The sequence below is a fragment of the Bubalus bubalis genome, chromosome 14 (genome assembly GCF_019923935.1).
Source record: "Bubalus bubalis isolate 160015118507 breed Murrah chromosome 14, NDDB_SH_1, whole genome shotgun sequence".
In the NCBI taxonomy this organism is placed as follows: domain Eukaryota; kingdom Metazoa; phylum Chordata; class Mammalia; order Artiodactyla; family Bovidae; genus Bubalus; species Bubalus bubalis.
Genome location: NC_059170.1, coordinates 21775776 through 21801348, shown reverse-complemented (window position 1 = coordinate 21801348; position 25573 = coordinate 21775776). Strand labels below are relative to the sequence as shown.

At 39.2% G+C, this 25573-nt stretch overlaps 1 protein-coding gene across 5 annotated transcripts in view; it reads left to right on the top strand.

Annotated features, from left to right (window-relative positions):
• The window catches only part of ASXL1 (ASXL transcriptional regulator 1), a 66098-nt gene that overhangs the window by 7371 nt on the left and 33154 nt on the right, over positions 1 to 25573 (top strand). For 3 of the 5 annotated variants that reach the window (XM_044927738.1, XM_025263662.2, XM_044927739.1), the window contains exons 2-4: positions 44 to 126; positions 1104 to 1106; positions 2656 to 2764. In XM_044927738.1, the coding sequence (XP_044783673.1) occupies positions 44 to 126; positions 1104 to 1106; positions 2656 to 2764 (195 nt within the window). Of the gene's footprint in view, positions 1 to 43; positions 127 to 1103; positions 1107 to 2655; positions 2765 to 3538; positions 5892 to 25573 lie in introns of those variants that run through there. The other 2 variants (XM_044927740.2, XM_025263663.2) reach the window with 2 other exon arrangements.

The following is a 25573-nucleotide window of genomic DNA, read 5'->3' as shown; positions in this document are numbered from 1 at the left end:
ATGGGAACTGCACACTGAAATCAGAACATTTATATTTCTTCAGGTACTGGAAAACTATTCAGATGCTCCAATGACACCCAAACAGATTCTGCAGGTCATAGAGGCAGAAGGACTAAAGGAAATGAGGTTTGTATGGCTCTTGTTGCTTAATGTGAGGGTTTTAGAGAACATGTGTCTTCCTGCAGTTAGGTAGTGAATGAGAAAGTCCACAAATGCATGTATGTGTGCACGCGCACGCACACACACACACACACACACGTGTTTGATGGTAGTGTGGAGCTGTCTTGGTGTCGTTTGTCCTCTGGCTGGAGGGCGGGAGTGGCTACAATTCCGTTGGTTTTCGTCAGAGGTGCAGCAGGTTCCCCATTCTTGCTCTACTATACATTTCAACGTGGAGCTTGTTTTTTGCATAAGGAGTCAGCACGTTTTCTCTTGTGTTCCATTTGGCAGGTTTCAGTAGTAGAGAAGGAACAGACTGATCTGCTCCATCATGTCTAAAACTATCCTTCTCTCTGTACCATGTCTCTGAAGTTCTTTGTTTTAGGCTCAGAGAAGGGTGATCCAGTCATCATAAAACTCACTAATTTTTTTTCCCCTACTGATTCTAGCCATTCCTGCTATAAGCATGCTAAATTTGGCGATGACCTTGATTTTCTTATCCTATATTTTTCCTAGAGAAGCAACAAATTGGAAACACAAAAAGAATTGCAGGCACAGATAAAAACCAGGGACTGTCCTGAATCCTTTGTCTGCTCACCCCAACGTTTTTTTCAAAATTTAAGTGGGAGAGGAGAGCACAACACAGTTCCTTCTTGGGATTCAGAACAGTCAGCATGTATTTTGCTGGTTAAGCTTTAGCTACTTAAATTGATCTTTCAGGATCAAAAGATCCTCACTTTCCAGTTGTCAGTTCACACATTCTCAAACTGACATTTTGTGGGAAGGGAAGGTCGGGGCCGTCGGGATCATGTTCTGGTGCTTCATTTAAATACTACCTGTGCACGGTGTAGTGTTGTAATTGCATCTTTTGTTTTATTTTGTTTTTATGGGCTATTTCCCATCGTGCTGCTGTCTGCACTGCTGTTGGACCACTATGCCTATAGAAGGTAAATTAGTCCTTTTGGGACAGATGGAATTGAGAACCTAACTTGTTTCTGCTTCTGGCTCTTACAGGAATTATGAAGTGGTCATGGTGGCTCGTGATGAGTGAGCAGCTCTATAATTTGTAGACAGAGGGATAGTGTGTAGGAGTCACGCTGTTGGAAGAAAGACTCTGCCAGCATGCTTTCCCCTGTAGCAGAGATGCTAGCACACCCACTTGACACTCCAGATTCTGCACAAGGTTTCTTACAGAGATTGGTCCTTGGTGAAATTTTTTTTTTCTTAAGCATCCAGGGTGTTCCAAAGCCGAATAAGTAATAGTTTTTTTTTTTTTTTTTGATGACTTTTTTAGACTCAAAATTTATTTTTAATGTGACATAAGTTAGGGCCTCTAATTTTGAAAAATGCTGAGGGGCATTACGATATTGATATTTATATATCGTGCTGGGGAGAGGGACAAGAAGGTGCTAGCATGCTAGTGGCAAACTCTGCTGCTAAGTCGCTTCAGTCGTGTCCGACTCTGTGCGACCCCATAGAAGGCAGCCCACCAGGCTCCCCCGTCCCTGGGCTTCTCCAGGCAAGAACACTGGAGTGGGTTGCCATTTCCTTCTCCAATGCATGAAAGTGAAAAGTGAAAGTGAAGTTGCTCAGTCGTGTCTGACTCTTAGTGACCCCGTGGCAAACTCAGTTAATATTAATAACGGGCATCTGTCTGTACTTTTGCCAGTTTTGCTTTTTGAGATAGAATAAGTAGTCTCTAACTCACTCAAGTTGTCATTGTTTTGCAGCCTTCTGTTGTGGCAGGGACAGTGAAACAATTTAAGATGCTGTCGCTTTTTTTTTGGTTTAATGGTTGAGCATTATTGCATGCTAAATCCGTTTGACTTTTTATATTCAAATTTAAAGAATTGCTCCTGGGTAGATATAAAATAAAACGCATCTTTCCGCCTTCCCAACTGAGAAAAAGCAAATGACGTACTATTCCTTTTGTGTGTGTATTAAAAAATAATTTAACTGGAAAAAAAAATATGCTTATTTTCTCGGGACAGCATCACTGATGCTTGGTCTTTGTGTTAAAAATGTTATGTGGCAGTTTCTGAGCATGATGTGCAGGTTGAAAGATAGGGGCTAGGGAATCCTGGTTTTGTTTCTAATTAGCATTAAAATTTAATTTTAAAATTTTGAGTAAATAAAAATATTGGGTAACTTTTTTTTTTTTTTTTTTTTCAAAACTCCTGAGTGTACCTGAAAAATATGTGCAGTGTTTCTAAATTTCTTAAGAGTTTGGTTCATATTGTCAAAAGGCACTTACGAATCATCAGGTGTGGAGTAGAGATATCACGTAACTTGTTATCCCAGGGCTCTCTGGGTGGGATTTATGTGAATTTCATGTGCTACTCCTTTGCCACTTTCAGAACAGAATTCTTGTCATGGGATGTTTTATATTTCTTCCTGTTCTTCTTGATTTAAGAATGAGTTGAAGGGTAAGAGATCTTTGAGTAAGTAGATATCTTGGTTTGTATGACCTTTTTCCATCCTTGTATGTTTTTACAGTGGGACATCCCCTCTTGCATGTCTTAATGCCATGCTACATTCCAATTCCAGAGGAGGAGAGGGGTTATTTTATAAACTACCTGGCCGAATCAGCCTTTTTACACTCAAGGTAAGTCATGTAAATTCTCCTTTAGTGCAGTGGTTCTTAAAATTTTAGTGTTTATAAGGATTACCTGGTAGGTCTGGAATGAGGCCCACGAATTTGCATTTCTAATAGGCAGGCAAGGGATGCTGCTGTTGTTCTGAAATGGCACATTGAGAGACGATCTAGTGTGAACAGGGTATTAGGAATTATTAAATATTTAGTCATATCAGCTGTTGTGTCTGTAATGTTTTTCCTTGTCTATATCTTTGCAGATTATATGCAATAGCGGGATAAGTGTATGCGTGGGTGATTGCAAGTGTGCTTAATTATGAATTTGTTTGTAATAATGTTGTGAAGGATAAATTACCGGACAGCTGAGTAAGACCTACTCTATGGAAAATAACTGAAATTTGAAAATACTTGTGGAAATTCAAAAACTCATTAGCATTTACCAAGTGACACTAATTACTATCGAAGAGAAATCAGGTAGAATTCACAATAAAGCTTAAGTAGAGTGAATTGAACAGGCTAAGTGCCTTTCTACTGTTTGTGATATGTATCATTTAAACCAGGAGTAGGCAGATTTTTTTCTGTGAAGGACCAGATAATAATATTTTAGGTTTTGTGGGCCACACTGTCTCTATCATAACTATTCAACTTTACTGTTGAAGCGGGAAAGCAGCCACAGGTAATGCACAAATGAATGGGCATAGGTGTGTTCCAATAAAACTTTATTTATGAAAACAAAGAGTGTGCTAGATTTGGCTTGATGGTGGTGTTTGCTGACTCCTAATTTAGACATAGTTGACCTGTTGATGGCAACCCACTCCAGTGTTCTTGCCTGGAGAATCCCAGGGACGGGGAAGCCTGGCGGGCTGCCGTCTATGCGGTCGCACAGAGTCGGATACGACTGAATCGACTTAGCAGCAGCAGACATGTTGATGGTGAAGGATGAAACTGAAAATCTGATGCTAATCCTTCTAATCATCCATAATGTAGTTATAAACTGCAGTCCATAAAATTTTCTGTTTTAGTTTTGTTTTGATAGACTTGTTTATTAAAAATGAAGATTTGAACAAACAACAGCTGTATAACCTGTGGTCATAAATCTTGATCTGTAGATACACATGTGTATCTTATGTTCCTGTGTCTGTGCTATTTTCTATATTTTTATTTGTAATATTTCAGACTTTAAAAGGCAGCATAATGTAATGTCAGAAACTGAGCCTTGAAAGAGATAGCCCTGAGTTCAATACCTGACTCTGTAATCTGGGACATATATAACCCTTCTTTATGGTTGTGTATGCATACCTGACACAGTTATTCCTTAATAAGTGGTAGCCCTTAAAGGATAGTCCTTTAGGTTGCTTAATCTTAATTGCTTGTTAATGGCATTTTTCTATTATATATTATAATTATATGTAATTTTGTATAGTTACAATTGTATGTATTATATGTATTACAAATGTGCTTGTTAATGGAATGTTTCTCTTTTAAGTGGAAGGAGAAATACCTATTTCTATGGACACCTAAGGGAAAGGAATTGAGTTTCATTTGTCTTTGTAATTTGACTCGGCAGAATTCTTGGCATAGTCCGTGCTTAATAAATATTTGAACTGAGTTCAGTATCTTAATTTTCTGAGTGAACTCCGTTGTATGGATTTGCTGTGAGCTTGGGCGTGTTCTGTTAGTCTGCAGCCCATGTCCTTCATGCATTGATTGTTGTGCTCGGCACGTTCTCTGACCTGCATGTGCCTTTATGTTGCCCAGTCTTCGTAGCAGCTTGCTCATTGGAGTTGTACATCACCTCCCTAATATTTTTGAGTTCATGGTTTGCTTGTCTGGTTCCCCCAGTGAGACTGTATACTTGAGGGTGGAGAGTGGGTCTTATTCATTTCATTATCCACTTGGATAATGTACAAAGTGACTGTCAATAAGTGCATATTTAATGAATGAATTAGTGAATAATGGCTGGATTCTGGTACTTCATTATTATCCTTTGCTTTTGACATTTGATAGTAGATACTACTTACAATCTTGATGAAACTATCAATAGACCTGCCTCTGGCATCTCACTCACAGCCAAAATGAAAGATGCTTATTCCTATGGCTTTGGTAGACTTGTAGCTTGGTTGATTATCCATGCTGTCTCTTAACATTTTGACCTATCATAAAGTGATACATGGAAATGTAACAGAAAGTAAAATGCAACAGAGAAAGTGAAGGTAGCCTGCAAATTCTGCTACTTGTAACCTGATAATAATTTATATAAATAATATTTGAAAAAACTGGATTGTAATTTCTTTATGGCTTTGGTGCTTATTTGTTTAGTTAATATGTTTGCTGTCTTGGTACATAGGGACACACATTATTCTCCCCCCGACCTCTACCCCCTTGGGCTTCTTGAGAGTGAATCATTGATTAGTCTTATTAGTTGCCTCATTATCACCACGCTGTCTTCTAGAAGTTGTGCAGACATTTACTTTATTGTTATTTGGGAATGGATAAGAAAGGATACCAAAAATCTGAACCAGCTGATTACCATCCCTATCACCTGAGGACCTAGGTCTGCTGACTAAAGTCCATGGTGGTGCATTTTTTTCCTTTCTTATCTCAAAAATTTTTTTTTTTTTTTTGGAAAAAATTTCAGACCTACAGAAAAATTGGAGTACTGCGGCCAGCTTGCTTTCTTCCTGATTGCTATAAGTTTGCTTCATTTGCTTTATCTCTCTATACATATGTATGCGTTTTGCCCCAGAACCATTTAAAAGTGTTAAACTAGTACTGGTATTTCACCACTACATATCTCAGAATGTATGTCTTAAGAACAAGGACATTATGTTAGATAACTATAGTATCATTAGTATGTAATATCATTAATTTTCTTGACTATAATAATGATACTATAGTTATCTAACATAATACCCTTGTTCTTAAGACATACATTCTGAGATATGTAGTGGTGAAATACCAGTACTAGTTTAACACTTTTAAATGGTTCTGGGGCAAAACGCATACATATGTATATAGTAATATATGTAATAGTATGTAATATCAGAGAAGGCAATGGCAACCCACTCCAGTACTCTTGCCTGGAAAATCCCATGGACGGAGGGGCCTGGTAGGCTGCAGTCCATGGGGTCGCTAGGAGTCGGACACGACTGAGCGACTTCACTTTCACTTTTCACTTTCATGCATTGGAGAAGGAAATGGCAACCCACTCCAGTGTTCTTGCCTGGAGAATCCCAGGGACGGGGAGCCTGGTGGGCTGCCGTCTATGGCGTCGCACAGAGTCGGATACAACTGAAGCGACTTAGCAGCAGCAGCAGCAGTGTGTAATATAAGTTTATATTCACATCTTTTCTGGTTTTAAAAATATTCTTTATGGCTTATTTTTTAAGTCAGTCATTCAGTCGAGAATCATACACTCCGTTTGGTTGGAGATCGTATCTCTACGATCTCCTTTAGTGTGGGACAGTTCCTTTACCTTATTTTGTTTTTCATGGCATTGGTATTTTTGAACACTCCAGGTCGGTTACCTTATAGAATTAAGTACATTTTTCAGGGACTAATAAGCATGTAGAAATCTTGGTTATTTCCAGATGCCTTTACTGCTTTTTTTGTACTGCTACATCATGTCTCCTGTTCCAGGTTGTCACCCAGAGCCACTAAGCAGTGAAAGATGGAAGTGATGGGATGTTTTGTATGGTGTCTGTCTAAGGGTAGTTTCCTCCAAGTCTTGCTTGTAATAAGGGACAGGAAGGCACAAGTTATTTAACTCATACACTTGTTTTTCATTTTGAGGGTGTAGTGACACCTGTGAAATCCTGTGGTGTTTTTTCTGCCTAAGTGTTTTTCATATTGTTGAGGACAAGCACGTGCAGAAAGATTTGGTTTCTTTCTCCCCGCTGCTTGAAACTCTTTTCTAGAGGAGCACAAAGGTCAGAAAGCATGGGATTTTGCTACCTAGTTGAAAATAGGAGTTTTTTTCAGTTCTAAATACGTTTGTGTAGCTTTATCTATGATTACCAAAGCTTTACTGATAAGCCAGAGTCTTCTGGGGCTTGCCACAGGATTCCTTCTCGGATAAAATTTGTTCTAGGTAATGTGATGGTACATTTGACACTTCATACATAAATGCTTGCATCAGGCCTTAGAGCTAGTCCTCAGGGATGGATGGGGCAGATGAAATATGTCCATGCTTTGAATTCTTGATATGAGTTGCTTTCCTTAAGTTTTCTCTGAAGTTGGCTATCAGTGTCCATCATTGCCTGGTTAGAGATGGGATTTATATTGTCTTTTACGCTTGGGATTTCCCATCCTTGTAAACCAGTGAGAGCACCTTTGTAGTGCTCCGTGTTTTTAAGAGTTTCATGCTGAACAGCTTTGCTTCTGTGACAAGGTGCTTCTGTGTCATTGGTGAGGTTAATCTGGTTTGGTGAGTGGCCATTCCGGCACTCACTGTCAGGCATGATTGCAGTCATCTGAACATTGTAAAGTTTTATTGTAAAATGATGCTCAAGTGAAGATGTCATGGCTTTTTGCACCTTATTATACCTCACGTGGTGATGCAGGGCTCAGCCTTAGGGGTCCTTTAATTCAAGTCTAGCTGAATCTTTCTAATATGTAGAATATATAAATTTAAAGTACTAAAAAAATCTTCCTGGTAAAAGAAATAGATGTCTGCACTTGAAATATTCATCCATTAAAATTCACAGTTTGCAAATAAAAGCAAATGGAGGAAGAGAAGGAAGTAAGTTTTACAGTTTCACAATGTTATTTATAGAACAACAATTAAATTTTTCTTGTACAACTCCACAATTACATCAATTCTAGAGCTATTTACATTACCATTAAATATCAGGGAGACTTTGATACAATAAATTATAGAGTCATTTGAAAGGCAGTACCAGAATCCATTTTGATTTTTGATAGGTGTATATCAAGCAAAGTGGTCTTTTAAAAACACAAATCATATCATGCCACTATCCTGCCTGGTCCTTGCCTACCTCTCTGATTTGCTCTCCTGATACCTTCTCCTTGGTTATTATACTTCAACCACCTTGGCCTTCACTCAGTTTCTCAAAAGCCCCAAACTTGTGTCCACTTTAGGGCTCTTAGACTTGCTAGCTACTCTGTCCGGAAAACTCTGGAGTAACTTCTTGTCATTTGGTTGTTAGTCCAAGAGTATCTTCCCAGTGAGGCTTTCTCTAAATACCAATTCTAGTTACACAGCGTTGACAGGGTTTTGGTTGTTTCAAAGTCCTGCCTTGTCTGTTTGGTTACTTGGTTATCACTAGCCTCCCTCCACTAGAATATCAGTGCAGGGGCTTGTTTTCACTGTATCTCCTCTATCTGGCAAATAATACATATGTAATAAGTATTGGCTGAATGAAAAGTAGAGGATAGCATCATCAAAATCTTAAGCCAGATAGTTCTCCTGGTAATCTAGTCTTGTTTTATATGTTTTATTACAGAATACACATATTCTGGGTTATTTTTCCTTCTCAGCAAGTTGACTTCTTAGAATCCTGTTTTTTTCTTGCTCTCTTTAGTGCAGTTAGTTCTGCATTAATCTGTGAAAGAATCTGCTGACACTAGAAATAAATTTTTCCCAGGCTATGGCCATAATCTGCTTCCTCCAATTGCTGAAGGCAGAAACTGACATTACAGTTTAAATATTTTAGGTATGTTTTAGATATCATGTTGATCTTTTTAGAGTTTTGAACTTTGATCATCTTTCTTAGAAAGAATTTCCTTTATATAAAATGGTAATGATGTTTTTAGGTATCTTTTATAATTTGTGTTAGCTTTATCAAATATATGATTTTTTAATGTGTAGAATCCTAGAATTTCAGTGTGGAAGAACCTCCGAATCATCTAGTTTATTTGTATTTTGCAAACAGAAAATCGAGCTTCTAACAGTTTAAGTGACCATGTATCCTGCATGACCATGTATCCTATTCAAGACCGTGTATCCTTGTGACAAATGCATATGGCCTAGTTGAGACTAGAATCCACGTTTTGAGTTTGAGTTCTTATAGTTCAGTTGGTAAAGAATCCGCCTGCAATGCAGGAGACCCCAGTTCGATTACTGTGTTGGGAAGATCCGCTGGAGAAGGGATAGGCTACCCACTCCAGTATTCTTGGGCTTCCTTGGTGGCTCAGCTGGTAAAGAATCCGCCTGCAATGCAGGAGACCTGGGTTTGATCCCTGGGTTGGGAAGATACCCTGGAGAAGGGAAAGGCTACCCACTCCAGTATTCTGGCCTGGAGAATTCCATGGACTGTTTAATCCATGGAGTCACAAAGAGTTGGACACGACTGAGTGATTTTCACTTTCTTTTCATTATGCCAATTTAAAATAGTTTTTCTTCAGGTTTTAGGACTTTTGGTTACTTCATCTTTTTGAAGCGTCTTAAGAGTTCCTTGATATTTCTCAAAATGTTAGTTTTATTCTCTTTAATGAAAGTTCTTATAATTGTTAAGCACAAATAACTTTTCACATCCTTAAAAGTGTAGTCTTTAGTTTGGACAATTGGTTTCCTTTTCTGCACTCTGCATTAATTACATCAACATTTCTGATGGTGGTGGTCCTTTTCTGTACCAGAATGAGTGGTAGATGGTGGCAATGAGAGCACTGGACTAGAATGGAGGTCTGGGTTTCTCACAGTGCCTCAGGTCTTATGGAGTATCTCCATTTACGCTGCTTTGTCTCCGACACTGAGAAGTTGAAATAGGTTGGTTGTTTAAAAAACTTCAGGTGTAAAACCTTTTCTCTCATGAAACAGAGCTGCATGGTATAGATGATTGTGAAACTGCTCTGGTAGAAACAAGCATCTCTAGTGGACTCTGCTATCCCCATCCTATGCCCCAAGCATCCAGGACATCTTTCCTAGACCCTGAAGCTCTGTTGAAAACCTCCTGGAGTCAGAATTCAGTGAAGATCCTTTCTGTGCTCACATTCTAGCATCTAGACTATGTTGTGTGAACAGTTAAGTCAGCTCTGGATATTTTTCTTTTGTGGTGCATTTGGAATTTACTAGAGGCTGACTGTTTTATTGTAAACCTTTTCCACTCTGTACTGCACAGAAGGTCTCTTGGTAGAGTGGTACCATTTGCTGTGGTTAATGGTAGTAATAGTTTGGTTTTGATGGAGGTTTTGACCCCTCAGTTGGTAAAAGTTTTCTTATTGGAGTAATTCTCAAGGGCTGCCTGGATCCACCTTTGAAAACTGGGGTGTTCTATTGTCTGACAGAAGGTTCAGCTCGCTCAGGGAGAAAAGAGAACTTGCTTGTCAGTGGAGCCCTGGTCTGACTCTGGTTTGATACCTAAAAGATGACGAGTGGCCCTTTGTCCTGCTACCTCCTGAAGTTCCAAGCCATGTAAGAATGAAGTAGTAAATGGTAAAGGTCAGGGAACAGAGGTTTGGAAAGCACCACCACTGAAATGATTTTGTGCAGTTCAGAGGGGTGGGCAGGATGATAATTTTTTTAAGGGTGATTTTTAAAGCACCAGCATTATAGGAAAATGAAGACCTTGTCCAGGCTTTAGCCTTCCTTGGGGCTGTGTGTGAAAAAATGCTTAAACTTTTTTGGTCAGCCAGTATGAAAACTACATTTGATCTCTTCTCAGTCCTACACATCAGACTATTTGGGATTGTTTGAGGAACTTGTTTAGTCTAAGGAAGTTTCTTCTTCTTCTAGTTTAGTTAAATCTGGTAGAAAAGATGGAAACTGATGCTTGAGTGCTGACTATATTCCAGACAGACATCATACTGCTCACATTGGTCTTTTGAAAACAAATGTTTTCCTATTCCTGTACTAATGGGGGAAACAGCCTGGGAGAGTTTAAGTACAGTACATCAAGGCTGTATATTGTCACCCTGCTTATTTAACTTCTATGCAGAGTACATCATGAGAAAGGCTGGGCTGGAAGAAGCACAAGCTGGAATCAAGATTGCCGGAAGAAATATCAATAATCTCAGATATGCAGATGACACCACCCTTATGGCAGAAAGTGAAGAAGAACTAAAGAGCCTCTTGATAAACAGTGAAAGAGGAGAGTAAAAAAGTTGGCTTAAAGCTCAACATTCAGAAAACTAAGATCATGGCATCTGGTCCCATCACTTCATGGGAAACAGATGGGGAAACAGTGGAAACAGTGTCAGACTTTATTTTTGGGGGCTCCAAAATCACTGCAGATGGTGATTGCAGCCATGAAATTAAAAGGCGCTTACTCCTTGGAAGGAAAGTTATGACCAACCTAGATAGCATATTGAAAAGCAGAGACATTACTTTGCCAACAAAGGTCCATCTAGTCAAGGCTATGGTTTTTCCAGTGGTCATGTATGGATGTGAGAGTTGGACAATAAAGAAAGCTGAGTGCCGAAGAATTGATGCTTTTGAACTGTGGTGTTGGAGAAGACTGTTGAGAATCCCATGGACTGCAAGGAGATCCAACCAGTGCATCCTAAAGGAGATCAGTCCTGGGTGTTCATTGCAAGGACTGATGTTGAAGCTGAAACTCCAATACTTTGGTGACCTCATGTGAAGAGCTGATTCATTTGAAATGATCCTGATGCTGGGAGGGATTGGGGGCAGGAGGAGAAGGGGCCAACAGAGGATGAGATGGTTGGATGGCATCACCAACTCAATGGACATGAGTTTGGGTAAACTCCAGGAGTTAGTGATGGACAGGGAGGCCTGGCATGCTGCGGTTCATGGGGTTGCAAAGAGTCGGAGACGACTGAGTGACTGAACTGAACTGAAGTCTCCTTGGTATGAATCTTCAAGTTGTGAACTTTCAAAGATGCGATGTGCATCCCATCAATGTCAGGCATGAATGAATGAAACTGCAGCTTGCCCTCCATCTCCTGCTGCTGAGTCTTTCATCTCTACCACCTTCCACCTTCTCTCTTCTAGTCAATAACTCATTTTGCCTGTTCACTCGACGCCAGCCCCTGTGTGCCAGCTGTTGTACAGGGCTACTGTAATTTTCAAGGCACTGTAAAGATAAAATTTTTTTGTTGTTGTTTTTTATGTATTATTTGTATGAAAAGTATTATAAATTTATTACAGTACTAAATTCTACTAGTGTTAGTTGTACCTAGGCTGACTTTGTTGGACTTACGTACAAACTGGATATAGGAATGCACTCTCAGAACTTGCTCGTATGTAGGGGACTTAATGTAAATGATGTGAAGTCACATTTTGGGTTATTTGAGACTGGTATTTAACACATGGAGGACAGGTTAGAATATTCTGCCAAATGAGTTGGTTCTCAAATGTTTGCAATGCATTCTCAGGGTTCTGAAAGAATAGCTTCAAATTCTTAGTGCAACATGAGGCAGGAGATGAATAGGGAGTCACAAAGGTGTCCATTTGCTTCTGGAAGATGCTGTTGTCTTTGATTCACGTGTAGTAGATGGGCTTTGAAATGTTCAGTCAGGTAATCCTTTTATTTTAGTCTTCTCTTTATGCCAGCTTTTCTTTAGTAAATTAGCTCCTGACATTTCTTTTAGAATTGGTTTTTTTGGTCTGCATTTCCACTGCCGCCTTTAAGTTGTCCTTGTATGCCAGCTACTGAAACAGCTCCTGCCTGGTCTACTTGCTTTCCCTTGTGCTTCCTTAGAATCCAGTTTCCTCTTGTGTGATCCATAAAGCAGATAGAGAGATTATTTTAAAAAACATCATTTGATCACGACACATTTCTGTTTGACTCCTGGCAATAGTTTCTCTTTTTATACTGTTCATGGGGTTTTCAAGGCAAGAATACTGAAGTGGTTTGCCATTCCCTTCTCCAGTGGACCACGTTTTGTCAGAACTCTCCACTATGACCCATCCGTCTTGGGTGGCCCTACACGGCATGGCTCATAGTTTCACTGAGTTAGACAAGGCTGTGGTCCATGTGATCTGTTTGATTAGGTTGTAGTCCATGTGATCCGCTTGCTCCTTGGAAGAAAAGCTATGACCAACCTAGACAGCATATTCAAAAGCAGAGACGTTACTTTGCCAACAAAGGTCCGTCTAGTCAAAGCTGTGGTTTTTCCAGTGGTCATGTATGAAAGTGAGAGTTGGACTATAAAGAAAGCTGAGCACCAAAGAATTGATGCTTTTGAACTGTGGTGTTGGAGACTCGTGAGTCCCTTGGACTGCAAGGAGATCCAACCAGTCCATCCTAAAGGAAATCAGTCCTGAATACTCATTGGAAGTACTGATGTCTTAATACTTTGACTACCTGATGGGAAGAATTGACTCACTGGAAAAGACCCTGATGCTGGGAAGGATTGAAGGTAGGAGAAGGGGACACCAGAGGATGAGATGGTTGGATGGCATCACCAACTCGATGGACATGAATTTGAGCAAGTTCCAGGAGTTGGTGATGGACAGGGACCCTGGCGTGTTGCAGTCCATGGGGTCGCAAAGAGTCAGACACGACTGAGCAACTGAACTGAATAGTTTCCCTTGGTGTTTACCAAAAAATTCAAACTTTGCTCAGCCACACTGCCCTTCTTTCAGTTGTTGTAATTCCATAAGCTCTTTCCAGTTTTAGGGTCTTCTATTTGGAAGTATCTTCTCTCCATTTCTTGCCTGGCTCAACTAAGTGGGTCTCAACTTAATTGTCAGGCCCTCAGAGGAGCCTTCTCTAAATTGGGTTTTCCTGTTGTGCCCTGAACTTCTTTTCACTTGTAAGTTTGTAATTATTATTTGGGTGATTGTTTGATGTGTTTCTCCTGACTAGGCCCTAGGGGCAGAAAATCTTTTATTTTGTTCTGGGTTATATCCTCAGTACCTATCATAGTAGGTTTGTTAGACAAATGCAGTGGGAAAACACATAGAAAGAGGTTGTTCTGATTTGATTGGTAGCAGTTCTCTTTGCCAAACAGTTAAATTGATTCAGAATAGTAATTGTCAGTATTAAAACTGAAATGTGTGGTACAGAATGTTTATCAGGATCTTTTTTTCATGGAATGGCGTGTTTGAAAACCTCCAAAGTATAAGCTTTGTTTTCTCAAAAAAGAAAAAAAGTGATAACGTCCAGTGTTACTGTTGAGCTCTAGTGACATACTGATCCCTAACATTGTGTATGTGCCCCTTTCTTTTTTTCTTCTGCCTTTCTCTGAAAGTGTTTAAGGTCTTATTTCCACGATTACATACTTTAGTGTGGGTCTTTTTTTCGCTCCACATGCCTTGTTCAGATGTCTGATGATTTTTTGTTGAGGACCTATTCTGAGAGCCAGGCTTTTAAATGCTGGCGGCAGATTTCAGTGCACTGTGGTTCTGTGGCTTCTCACGACGTCTGCAGTGGTGGTGGTGGTCACTTAGATGCTTGGTGTTGGAGTAGGGGTGTCTTATCTCCTGATGCAGACTCAACAGTCATGATTTTCCCGCCTCAAACCCGTTTCACCCTTACCTTGAATATGCCAATTAGTGAGAATTCCATCTTTTTAGTTGCTTAGGTAGAAACTTTGGCGTTCTCTTTGAACTTTCTTTTTCCTTCACGGCACATCTAATCATCAGTAAATCCTATTGGCTTAAGTTTGAGGATATACCCTATCTTACCATTCCCCCACCACCATTCTGGTTTAAGTCACCATCATCTTTCTCCTAGATTGTTGTAGTAGCTTCCTAACTGGTCTCCATACCTCACTTTTACCACCCTCCTCAGCACTGGATCCAGAAGATTTTATTCAAAAGGTCATGTCAGATTGTGTCATTCCTCCAGCGCTCAGCCCCGCAGGCCCCCTTCACTCAGGGTAAAGGCCGAAATCCTTTGAGTTGCTTGCAGTGCCCTTTCACCATCTGCCTCCCTCACTCCCATCTCTCTTCCTCTTGCTCTGTCCCCTTTCACTCATTCTGGTTGATGACACAGTGGCTTCCTTGGTGATCCTTAAACGTGCTGCCAGTGTTCGTCTCAGGGATTTTGCCCCTTCGCTTCAGCTGTCTGAAATGCTTCTCTCCCCAAACACCTTCATGGCTTACTTCCACACCTCCTTCCAGTCTGTGCTCAAATTGGACCCTTGACCTCCTCACACCGCATAGCTCTCCTAATCTCCCTGTTGCCTTAGATTTTTTTCTTGGTATTTATCACTGTCTGATATACTACATTATATATACATTGTTTGTTGTTATTTTCTGTCTCCTTTGACTGGAACTAGTCCACTAGGGAGAAGGCAATGGCACCCCACTCCAGTACTCTTGCCTGGAGGATCCCATGGATGGAGGAGCCTGGAGGGCCGCAGTCCATGGGGTCGCTGGGGATCAGACGCGACTAAGCGACTTCACTTTCACTTTTCACTTTCATGCATTGGAGAAGGAGGTGGCAGCCCACTCCACTGTTCTTGCCTGGAGAATCCCAGGGACGGGGGAGCCTGGTGGGCTGCTGTCTATGGGGTCGCATGGAGTCGGACACGACTGAAGTGACTTAGCAGCAGCAGTCCACTAGGGAAGAATTTTAATTTTAGTTAATGTTGTTTCTTCAGCCCCTAGGAAAAAGGTAGGTACTCAGTAAGTATTTGTGTGAGTAAATGAATCATAGTTCATTTCTTTTAATTTGGTAATACAGTGAATTATGTCAGTATATTTTTTTTCCAGTGTTCAAGCATCCTTGTATTCCTAGGATAAATGTCACTTTGACCTGGTTTCCTTTTAAATACCACATAGTTGGTTTAGAGTAGGAATAGTTTATTTAGGATTTACATCTGTGTTCATGAGTGACCTATCTACATTTGATATTTTGGTTTAAACCTTGTCCTGTTTTGGCATCAAAACAAGCTGTGCTGTTTTCCCTGCCTTGATTCTTTGCAGTAGTGTCTTTAAGACAGTTTTCTTTTTTTGTAAAATTTGCCATGAAACCTACCGGACATGATGTATCTTACTTTGAGAACATGTTTTTACTTTTTAAGATTGTGAAATATATAAATTATGCAAAAGAGAATATATGCAAGTTGAGTGTTATTTTAAGTAATAATAACTAAGAAATAAACTGCACAGTCCTGTATCCACTAGCCAGCTCAGGAACAGAACATCCTCTGTACTCTTGGAAGCCTCTGCTCAGATGCGTCTCTATCCCTGTAAGATAACCACTGTTCTCATTTTCATATTAATCATTGCCTTCCTTTATTTCCAGGTTTATCCACATGTGTATATATTGTAGAACATGCCTTTTAAAAATACCTTTATGTGAATGGAATCAAACTGTATGTGTCTTCCTCAGACCTGCTGTTTTTGCGCTTCTATTTCTGAGCTTGATCTGTGTTGGTGCATTTAATTGAAATACATCATATGTTCTGCTGTGTGCTGTCTTAGGGTTTGACTAGTCCGTGATTTCTTTATCCATCCTGCTTCTGATGTGTATTTGGGTTGTTGCTGGTTCGCGCTGTAACAAACGCTGCAGCACTGATTCCTCCTGTGCATCTCTTGACGTCTGTGTGTGGTAGCTCCTGCAGGGTGTGTGCATTGCTGGGATGGGGCTGGCTAGTCAGTCTTACACCTGATCATCATTACTAGGCAGTACAGCTGTTTTTCAAAGTAATTGTATGAATTTACATTACTTTCATAGTATATGAGAATTCCTGTTGCCCCACACCTTGTGGAGGTAAAATAGTTTATTTCCTCCCGTTTTTAAGTTATGATTTACATACACTTACATACAGTAGAATTCACTCATTTTGATGTACTACTGTACAGTTCTGTGAGTTTCAGAAAACATTCATTTGAATTTTTTTTTTAGTTCACATTTGTTTTAACATTTTCTTTGGCATTTTAATAGTGCTATTTAAAGGTAAGCCTTACGTGGCTTGAATGCGGTTGCTCCAGTAAATGTGGGTGCTAACTTGCTTCTCCCTCCCCTGAAAATTCGCTTTTACATTTATGGACAGTAAAATTCACCCTTTTCAGGTTATAGTCCTTTGAGTTTTGGCAGACAGATAGAGATGTGTATTTGCCACTATCATTAAGCTATAGAGCAATTTCATCACCCTGGAATTCTCCCATGCTTCCCCCCACCCCCATGCTTTTTGGTAGTCACTTCTTCCCACCTCAGCTCCTGCCCAGCCATTGATTTGTTTTCTATCCTTGAAGTTCTGCCTTTCCCGGAATGTCTTATAAATAGGCTTATACATTATGTAGCCCTTCAAGTCTGGCTTCCTTCTCTTTGTGTGAGGTGTTTGAGACTTAGCCATCTTGTAATGTATAGTATAGTCCCCCCTTATACAAGGTTTCACTTTCTGGGGTTTCAGTAACTGGTGGTCAACTGCAGTCTGAAAATATTAAATGAAAAATTCCAGAAGTCAACAATTCATAAATGTTAAATTGCACACTGATCTGAATAGTGTGAAATCTTGAGCCATCCTGTGCCCTCCCACCCGGGATCCCCAGCCATTGACATTGTGTGCTCCTGGCATCCAACCATTGATGCTGTCATGGCTCAGTGACGTAGGGTCACCCGAAGCAGATGATCTTCCTCTTGTAGCCTACCACTACGTCACAGTGCCTGTATCATTCACCTCCCTTCATTTCACATTGTCACAAGAAGGGTGAGTGCAGTTTAATAAGGTAATTTTGAGATAGAGACTACATCTACATAACTTTTATTACAGTTCTCTTTATTATTGTTGTTGTTAATCACTGTGCCTAATTAATAAATTAAACACAATTATCATTGGTGTGTATTGCAAGAAAAAACATAGTATACATAGAGTTTGACACTATAGCAATAGTTTGTTCCTTTTTATTGCTGAATAATATCCTGCTGTATGGATCTACCATGTTTTACTTATCCATTCCTTAGCTGATAGACATTTGGATTATTTTCTATTGATAACCAATATTTTATTTTTATTTGAACAATTTAAGATTTTTTATTGACATATCAGTTCAGTTCAGTTCAGTCGCTCAGTCGCTTCCGACTCTTTACGACCCCATGAATCGCAGCACGCCAGGCCTCCCTGTCCAACACCAACTCCCGGAGTTCACTCAGACTCACGTCCATTGAGTCAGTGATGCCATCCAGCCATCTCATCCTCTGTCGTCCCCTTCTCCTCCTGCCCCCAATCCCTCCCAGCATCAGAGTCTTTTCCAATGAATCAACTCTTCGCATGAGGTGGCCAAAGTACTGGAGTTTCAGCCTCAGCATCAGTCCTTTCAATGAACACCCAGGACTGGTCTCCTTTAGGATGGACTCGTTGGATCTCCTTGCAGTCCAAGGGACTCTCAAGAGTCTTCTCGAACACCACAGTTCAAAAGCATCAATTCTTCAGTGCTCAGCTTTCTTCACAGTCCAACTCTCACATCCATACATGACCACAGGAAAAACCATAGCCTTGACTAGACAGATCTTTGTTGGCAAAGTAATGTCTCTGCTTTTGAATATGCTATCTAGGTTGGTCATAACTTTCCTTCCAAGGAGTAAGCGTCTTTTAATTTCATGGCTGCAGTCACCATCTGCAGTGATTTTGGAGCCCAAAAAAATAAAGTCTGACACCAGTATAGTTGCTATATAATATTATATGTTGAAGGTATACAGTATAGTAATTCACAATTTTTGAAGGTTATACTCCATTTGTAGATGTTACAAAATTCTGGCTGTATTCCCTGTGTTGCATAATATATCCTTGTAGCTTATTTTACATATAATACTGAATTGGCCAAAAAGTTTGTTCAGGTTCCTCTGTAATATCATATGAAAAACCTGAATGAATTTTTTGGCCAACTCAATAGTTTGTACTTTTTTTTAAATTGGAGGGTAATTGCTTTATAGTGTTGTGGTGGTCTCTGCCATACATCAACGCCAATCAGTCATAATTATATATTTTTTAATATATATATCTATCTCCCCTCCTTGGTCTCCCTATCTCCCACTTCCCTGGGACATTTGGATTATTTTCTTGTTTGGACTATTAGGAGTAGTGCTATGAATATTTGTATATAAGTCTTTGTGGATAAATGTTTCAATTCCTCTTGGGTAGATACCGAGCAGTAGAGTTGCTGAGTTATAATTCCTGTTTACTAAGAAGCAGCCCCTGTTTTCCAAAGTGACTGTATAACCTTACATTCAAGTTTATTGTTCCTTAGTAAAATTTTTTCTTCCCTATGCCCCAGCAATATTATTTTTTCCCTGAAATTATTTTGTTACTGGATACAGTGCATCCAGCTCTCTTATCATTAGTTTTTGTGTGGCATATTTTTTCCATTCTTTTGCTGTTAACCTATCTATATCTTTTCTCTTCAAAGTTTCTTTATATTTCTAGTTGGGCTCTTATTTATTTTTAACCAATCTAATAATTCCTACATTTTAATTAGGATGCTTGAACCATGTACATTTAGTGTAATTACTGATAAGGTTGGATTAAGTCTTCCATCTAGTTCTTCATTTTCTCTTTTTCTGTTGAATTTCTATTTTTCTTTACCTGTCTTCTTTTGAACAACAAGTATTGTTAGTTTTATGTTTCTTTGAGACATTTATTAAATTTTTTTTTAATTGAAGAATAGTTGATTTACAGTGTTTCAGGTTTATAGTAAAGTGATTCAGGTATACATGTACGTATGTGTATCTATTCTTTTTCAGATTCTTTTCCATTACTGGTTATTACAAGATACTGAATATATTTCCTTGTGCTATACAGTAGATCCTTGTTCATTTTATATATAGCAGTGTGTATTTGTTAACTCCAGGTTCCTAATTTATCCCCCCCCTGCTTAACCCTGGATTGAGTGTTTTTAATATTCCTTTTATCATCACAGCTTGTTAACTAAATCTGTTTTTTTTTTTCAGAGGTTGCTTTATTGTTAACAAAATGCACCTTTAATTTTACGTTGACTACCTTGAATAATATTTATACATTTCACATAAACTGTAGGCTCCTCATGATGCTTCCCTTTACTTCCTCCTAGCCCTTGTGCTAGTCTTTTTTTTTAATTGAAGGATAATTGCTTTACAGTGTCGCATTGGTTTCTACCAAACATCAGCATGAAACAGCCATGTTTATTCTTTTTATATATGTGTGTGTATATATATGTGTAGAATTTTATTTATTTATTTTTGGCTGTGCTGGGTCCTCATTGCTGTGCAGGCTTTTTCTCTAGTGTATGCGGGCTTCTCATTGCAGTGGCTTCTCTCGTTGGAGAGTGTGGGCTCTAAGTGTGCAGGCTTAAGTAGTTGCGGTACATGGGCACAGTGCTTGTGGCTCACTGGCTCTAGGGCACAAGTTTAGTTGCTCCCTGGCATGTGGGGTCTTTCTGGACCAGGGATCAAATCTCTGTCTCCTCTATTGGCAGCACATTGTTTACTGCTGAGCCGCCAGGGAAGCCCTGTGCTCTTCTTTTCATACATTCTACTTCTCCATAGGTTATACACTTCACAGAGCATTGTTACTTTTGCTTTAAAACAATTCTTTTAGAGAAATGAGGGGAAGTCTTATTTTACCCACATATTTACTATTTCTAGTGTTCTTCATTTCTTTGTGGAAGTCCAGGTTTCCATTTGTTACTATTCTCCTTCCTTCTGAAGGACTTTTAACAGTTCTGTGGTGCAGATCTGCTATTACATATTCTCTCAGCTCACAGTCTTTATTTTGCCTTAAAGACTGTTTTATCTAGACACATTGAAAGGTTTTTTTTTTTCACCCCCTCAGCATTTTAAAGATGCCCATCCTTTGTTTTCCGTAGTTTCTGATGAAAGGTTTGTGATAATTCTTACATGTGTTCCTCTTTTTTTTTCTGTTGCAGGTTTGAAGAATTTTTTCTGTAGTATAGGTTTTGACAGTTTGATTATGGACTGCAGTGGTGAACTTCTCAAGTCTATGGGTCAAATTTGAAATATTTTCAGCCATTATTTAATCTTTTTCTCGTTATCCTATTTCTTCTGGGATGAAATATGTATTTGGCCACTTTATATTATACCACAGATTACTGATGCTCTGTTAATTTTTGCCAGTCCTTTTTTTTTTTTTTTTTTTTTCCTGTGCTTCATTTTGAATATATTCTGTTGTCACTGGTCTTTTTTCCTGCACTATCTAATCTGTTTTTAATCTGATCAAGTTAATTTTTCATTGCAAATAATGTACTTTTCATCTTTAGAAATTCCTCTATTTTATATCTTCGTTTTTCTTACTGTGTTCATGCTTTTAATCCTTGATCATAGTGCATGCATTAAAAGTAGCTGTTTTAAGTCTTTATCTACTAATTCCATCTCTGTCATTTCTGGGTCTTTTGCTATTGACTCTTCTGCTTATGAGTCACATTTTCCCGCTTCTTGGCGTATCTAGTAGTTCTGTTTGGATGCTGACAATGTGAATTTCACGTTGTTGGGTGCTACAGTTTATCTCCCTTTCAAGAGTGTTGGGCTTTATTTTGGCAAGTCATTGGGTTACTCCCTTTGGATTAGTTTACTCCCTTTGAGGCTAGTTTTTAAGCTTTGTTAGGGCTGGAGAAGGCAATGGCCACCCACTCCAGTACTCTTGCCTGGAAAATCCCATGGATGGAGGAGCCTGGTGGGCTGCAGTCCATGGGGTTGCTAAGAGTCGGACATGACTGAGCAACTTCACTTTCACTTTTCACTTTCATGCATTGGAGAAGGAAATGGCAACTCACTCCAGTGTTTTTGCCTGGAGAATCCCAGGGACGGGGGAGCCTGGTGGGCTGCCGTCTATGGGGTTCCACAGAGTCTGACACGACTGAAGCAACTTAGCAGCAGCAGGGCAGGTCAGAGTAGCCTTTTCTCTAAGAATGAATTTATTTCTCCTAAGTTACTTCCCTTCTGAGGTCTCTACCAAATGCCTCAAATGATTAACTGTGTCCCTCCACTCCTCTCTGGCTGGTTGTAACTCCTAAGTCTCCAGTCCTTATGTTCGGGGGAGTTTCCTCTGGGAATTACTCAGCCATTCATTGCCCAGCCTAATGGAGTTTCACCCCATACATGTGCAGAGACCCCATGCAGATTTTTCTGCAAAGCTTCCTTCTTTCTGGAATTCTGTTGTGCAACCTCTAGCCATCTCTGCCAGCCAGAACTTTGATCTCTGTCTCAGCTCAGGAAACTGCTTGGGATGCCCTGTGTGTGTATGTGTTTTTAAAGATAAACTATTTCCTGAGTTCTCTTTGGTAATTCAAATTCAAGACTTTAGGTTTTTGGCCTGATCTTTTCTAATTTTGCATGTATGCCTTCTTTGTGGAAATTTTGACTCCCATTAAAACCACATAATTATTCATTTGCTTTTCCCTATTAATAGTCTTCTCAGAATAACAATAGCAACAGCACCATCACCAATAAAATAAAAGTAAAGTGAAAGTCACTCAGTCATGTCCAACTCTTTGCAAGTCCATGGAATTCTCCAGGCCAGAATACTGGAGTGGGTAACCTTTTCCTTTCTCCAGGGGATCTTCCCAACCCAGGGATCAAACCCAGGTCTCCCACATTGCAGGTGGAGTCCTTACCAGCTGAGCCACCAGGGAAGCCCTCTAAAGGGATTTTGTTGTTGTTGTTGGCCTTAGGGTGTATCTTACTAGGGATTTAACACATCATTGCAATTTAAAAATCACTTGAAATAATTTGTTTGTGGCCATTTCATTAACTTGATACACAGTTTGGTGTATTAATTTTATTCACATTTTAAAAATAGATTGCATGTGTAAATTTTAACTTTGCTTTATAATAATATAAGGGCTTCTCTGGTGGCTCAGAGGGTGAAGCGTCTGCCTGCAGTGTAGGAGACCTGGGTTCGATCCCTGGTTTGGGAAGATGCCCTGGAAAAGGAAATGGCAACCCACTCCTGTACTCTTGTGTGGAAAATCCCATGGATGGAGAAGCCTGGTAGGCTACAGTCCACGGAGTTGCAAAGAGTCGGACACGACTGAGTGACTTCACTTTCACTTTCATATTAATATAAAATATGTATGGTTAAATATACAGCACAATATTTAGTGAATTCTATCTCCTTTCTGATATCCTTTACTGCTCCTTCTTTTCCCTATGGGTAAGCATTTTATTTTATTTTTGTTATTTTCCTTTCTTCTCAAAAATATAAACAAATAACATATTTGGATTTATATGTTCCTCCTTTTTTAGGATGGCACCATACTCTTCGCCACCTTATTTTTTTTTTTTTTACTTAGCAATATGGCCACAAGGTCTTGTAGCTATATTATGGAGATTGTTCCTCTTTACAGCTGTTTAGCGCTGTATTTTGTAGATTTACCATTGTCAGTACTAATCAAAGTGTGATCCACAGATTGTTGTCAGTTTGTGAACTACTATTCTTGTCTGTGATAAGTACAGAAATTAGGAATATTTAGAAACTTACTGCAGCTTGGCATTGCCACAACATCTGAGCATGATTGGTGGACTCATCCCCACTCTAGAGCAGAGTGTAGATCAGCTTGCATGTTTTCAGGCTTGCACAGGGAGTAACGTGTACTAATCATGTGCAGTAGGACCACATACTGGTCTTTGATGGGTTGAGGGAAAAACAACAAAACTGGTTCTTTAACCCAGATAGAGTATTTTAATTTGTGTACCCTTTTGGTGTACATGGCCTCATAAGTTTTGACATGTATACTTTTTTTTTTGACATGCATACTTTTAAATTATTTCTTTAGTTGTAAATATTTTGGGAGTTCTGTTATGAAATTTTATTTAATTAATGAATTGAAGTGTTTTTTTTTTTTTTTAAAGTTTCCAAATGTATGTATTGTGTTCCCCTCCTTCCATTTTATTCGTTGTATTAAATCAGTGTCAAAGAAGTGATAATGTGTATTTTGGATCATGTTGAGACTTCTTTTCTGGTTTAATGTTATGGGCAGTTTTTTTTAATGTTTACGGTGTGCTTTGACTGTATATTTTTTACTTGTCTGTTTATGTTTACTATATTAGTGTTTATATGTTACCTGTCAAATTTTAAATTAAGTTTTAAAAGGTATATCTTTAATTTTTAAGTCAAACTTTATCAGTTTGAGAAATATTCTCATTTAACTGTAGATTTCTCCATTTCTGAGATCAGACAGTTCTTCCTTTATGTAGTTTGATTCTGTGGTATTTGTGTTTTTAGTTACATATTATGGTGTAAGAAAGCACTGCAAAGCTTAGCGTTTTAAAACAGCAACCATTTCAATCATGTCTCATGAATCTCTGGGTTGATTGGGCTTAGTAGAGTGGTTCTTCAGCTCTACTTGAGCTGAGGTTGCAGACATGTGGGGCCTCTGTTAGACTGAAAGGTCCAAGATGACAGTTTTGGCAGTGTGGCAGGGACAGCTGAAAGGCAGGGCTTAGCTTGGATGGTGCTGGAATGACTAGCTTTCTTTTCATGTGGTCTTGGGGTTTTCCCCTTTTCACAATCCTTCCTATGCTGTTTCTCTGGCAAGGCTATCCAGCTCAGGGCTCTCAGAAGTGCAAACGTGGGAATTGCCAGGCATTCTTAAGGCTCAGGACTGGCACAGGGCCACCTCTTCCACACTGTGTTGTGCAAAACAAGTCAAGAGATGAGGCCAGATTCAGTGGGAGGGAACTGTACAAGGACAGAATACCAGGCGGCTTCACTCATCTGGGCCAGCTTTAGAGACTGGCTGGTTACCGCAGTGTGCATTCAGGTTTCTGATTGTTAGAACCTTCAGATTGCCTAGATGGCCTCTTTCATGTCCCTCTTTATCTGTATAAATGCTTTTTGCTTTGGATTCTTTTGTCTTTTGGGTGGGATATGGTTGCTGTATTCTCTTCAAGTCTTTTACTTTGAACCTTTCTGTTAGTGTTTTTGCTGTTGCTTATAATAGTTTATAGCTGGATTGTTTTTTAATATTTAAAGTTTCTACATTTTAATAAGTGAATTAAATCTATTTACATTTATTGTGATTACTAATATATTTTTGATCTTTTTTTTAAAAACACCTTTAGCATGCTTTTTCTTGTTGCTCCTTTTCTGGCTTTTATTCAACTGATTTAAAAAATTCCTGTCTTTTTTTCCCCTGTCTTACTGTGGTAAAATATACATAACAAAGCTTACCATTTTAACCGTTTGAGAATGTACAGTTCTGTGGCGTTGGTAAGGCACGCACGCTGTGTGCACATGTCGCCACTGCCCACCTCCAGACCCTCCCCAGCTGAAACTCTGCCCGTCAACCGCTCACTCTCTGTTTCTTCCCTCTCCAAATCCTGCTTTCTGTCTCCGTGAATCTGATTACCCTAGTAGTTACGTAAGTCAAATCATACAGTATTTATGTTTGTGACTGCATTATTTCACTTAGTATAATATCTTCAGGGTTCATCCATGTTGTAGCATGGACTCACTTTTAAAGTTCCTCTTTTTTTTCTCTTGTTGACTTGTAAGTTATTTATTCTGTCATACATATTGCTTTTACAGTTTTCAACATGAATACTTAACAGCCTAAACTGAGTATGTGTCCCTCCTCATGAACAATAATTGCATTTTACAGTGTTTTAATTCTGAATATTTCATCTCTCCCATGCTCTTCTCTAATTCCACGTTACTTCAGCTCTCTTGAAGACAGGCATTAAAAAAATGTTTAAAAGTTAATATTTATGTTGAGCTATTACAAATTTATTGGCTTACCATGGCTCCTGGCATCCTGTCCCTTCAGTTCTATGTTTCATTCCTTTTGTATTAATGTACACTGTTTATATAGCACCTTCAGTTTGGATCTGTAAGTAATAAACTACCTTTGTATATCTTAAGGCCGCTTTTGTCCTTACTCTTAGATGGCATTTTACCTGTGTAATTTTGTAGTTGACTGTTATTTTTCCTTGTAGAAAGAGGTCATTCACTTGTTTTCTGGCATCCATTGTTGCATTTGAGAAGTCTGGGATCTACTGCTGCTTTGTAATAGTT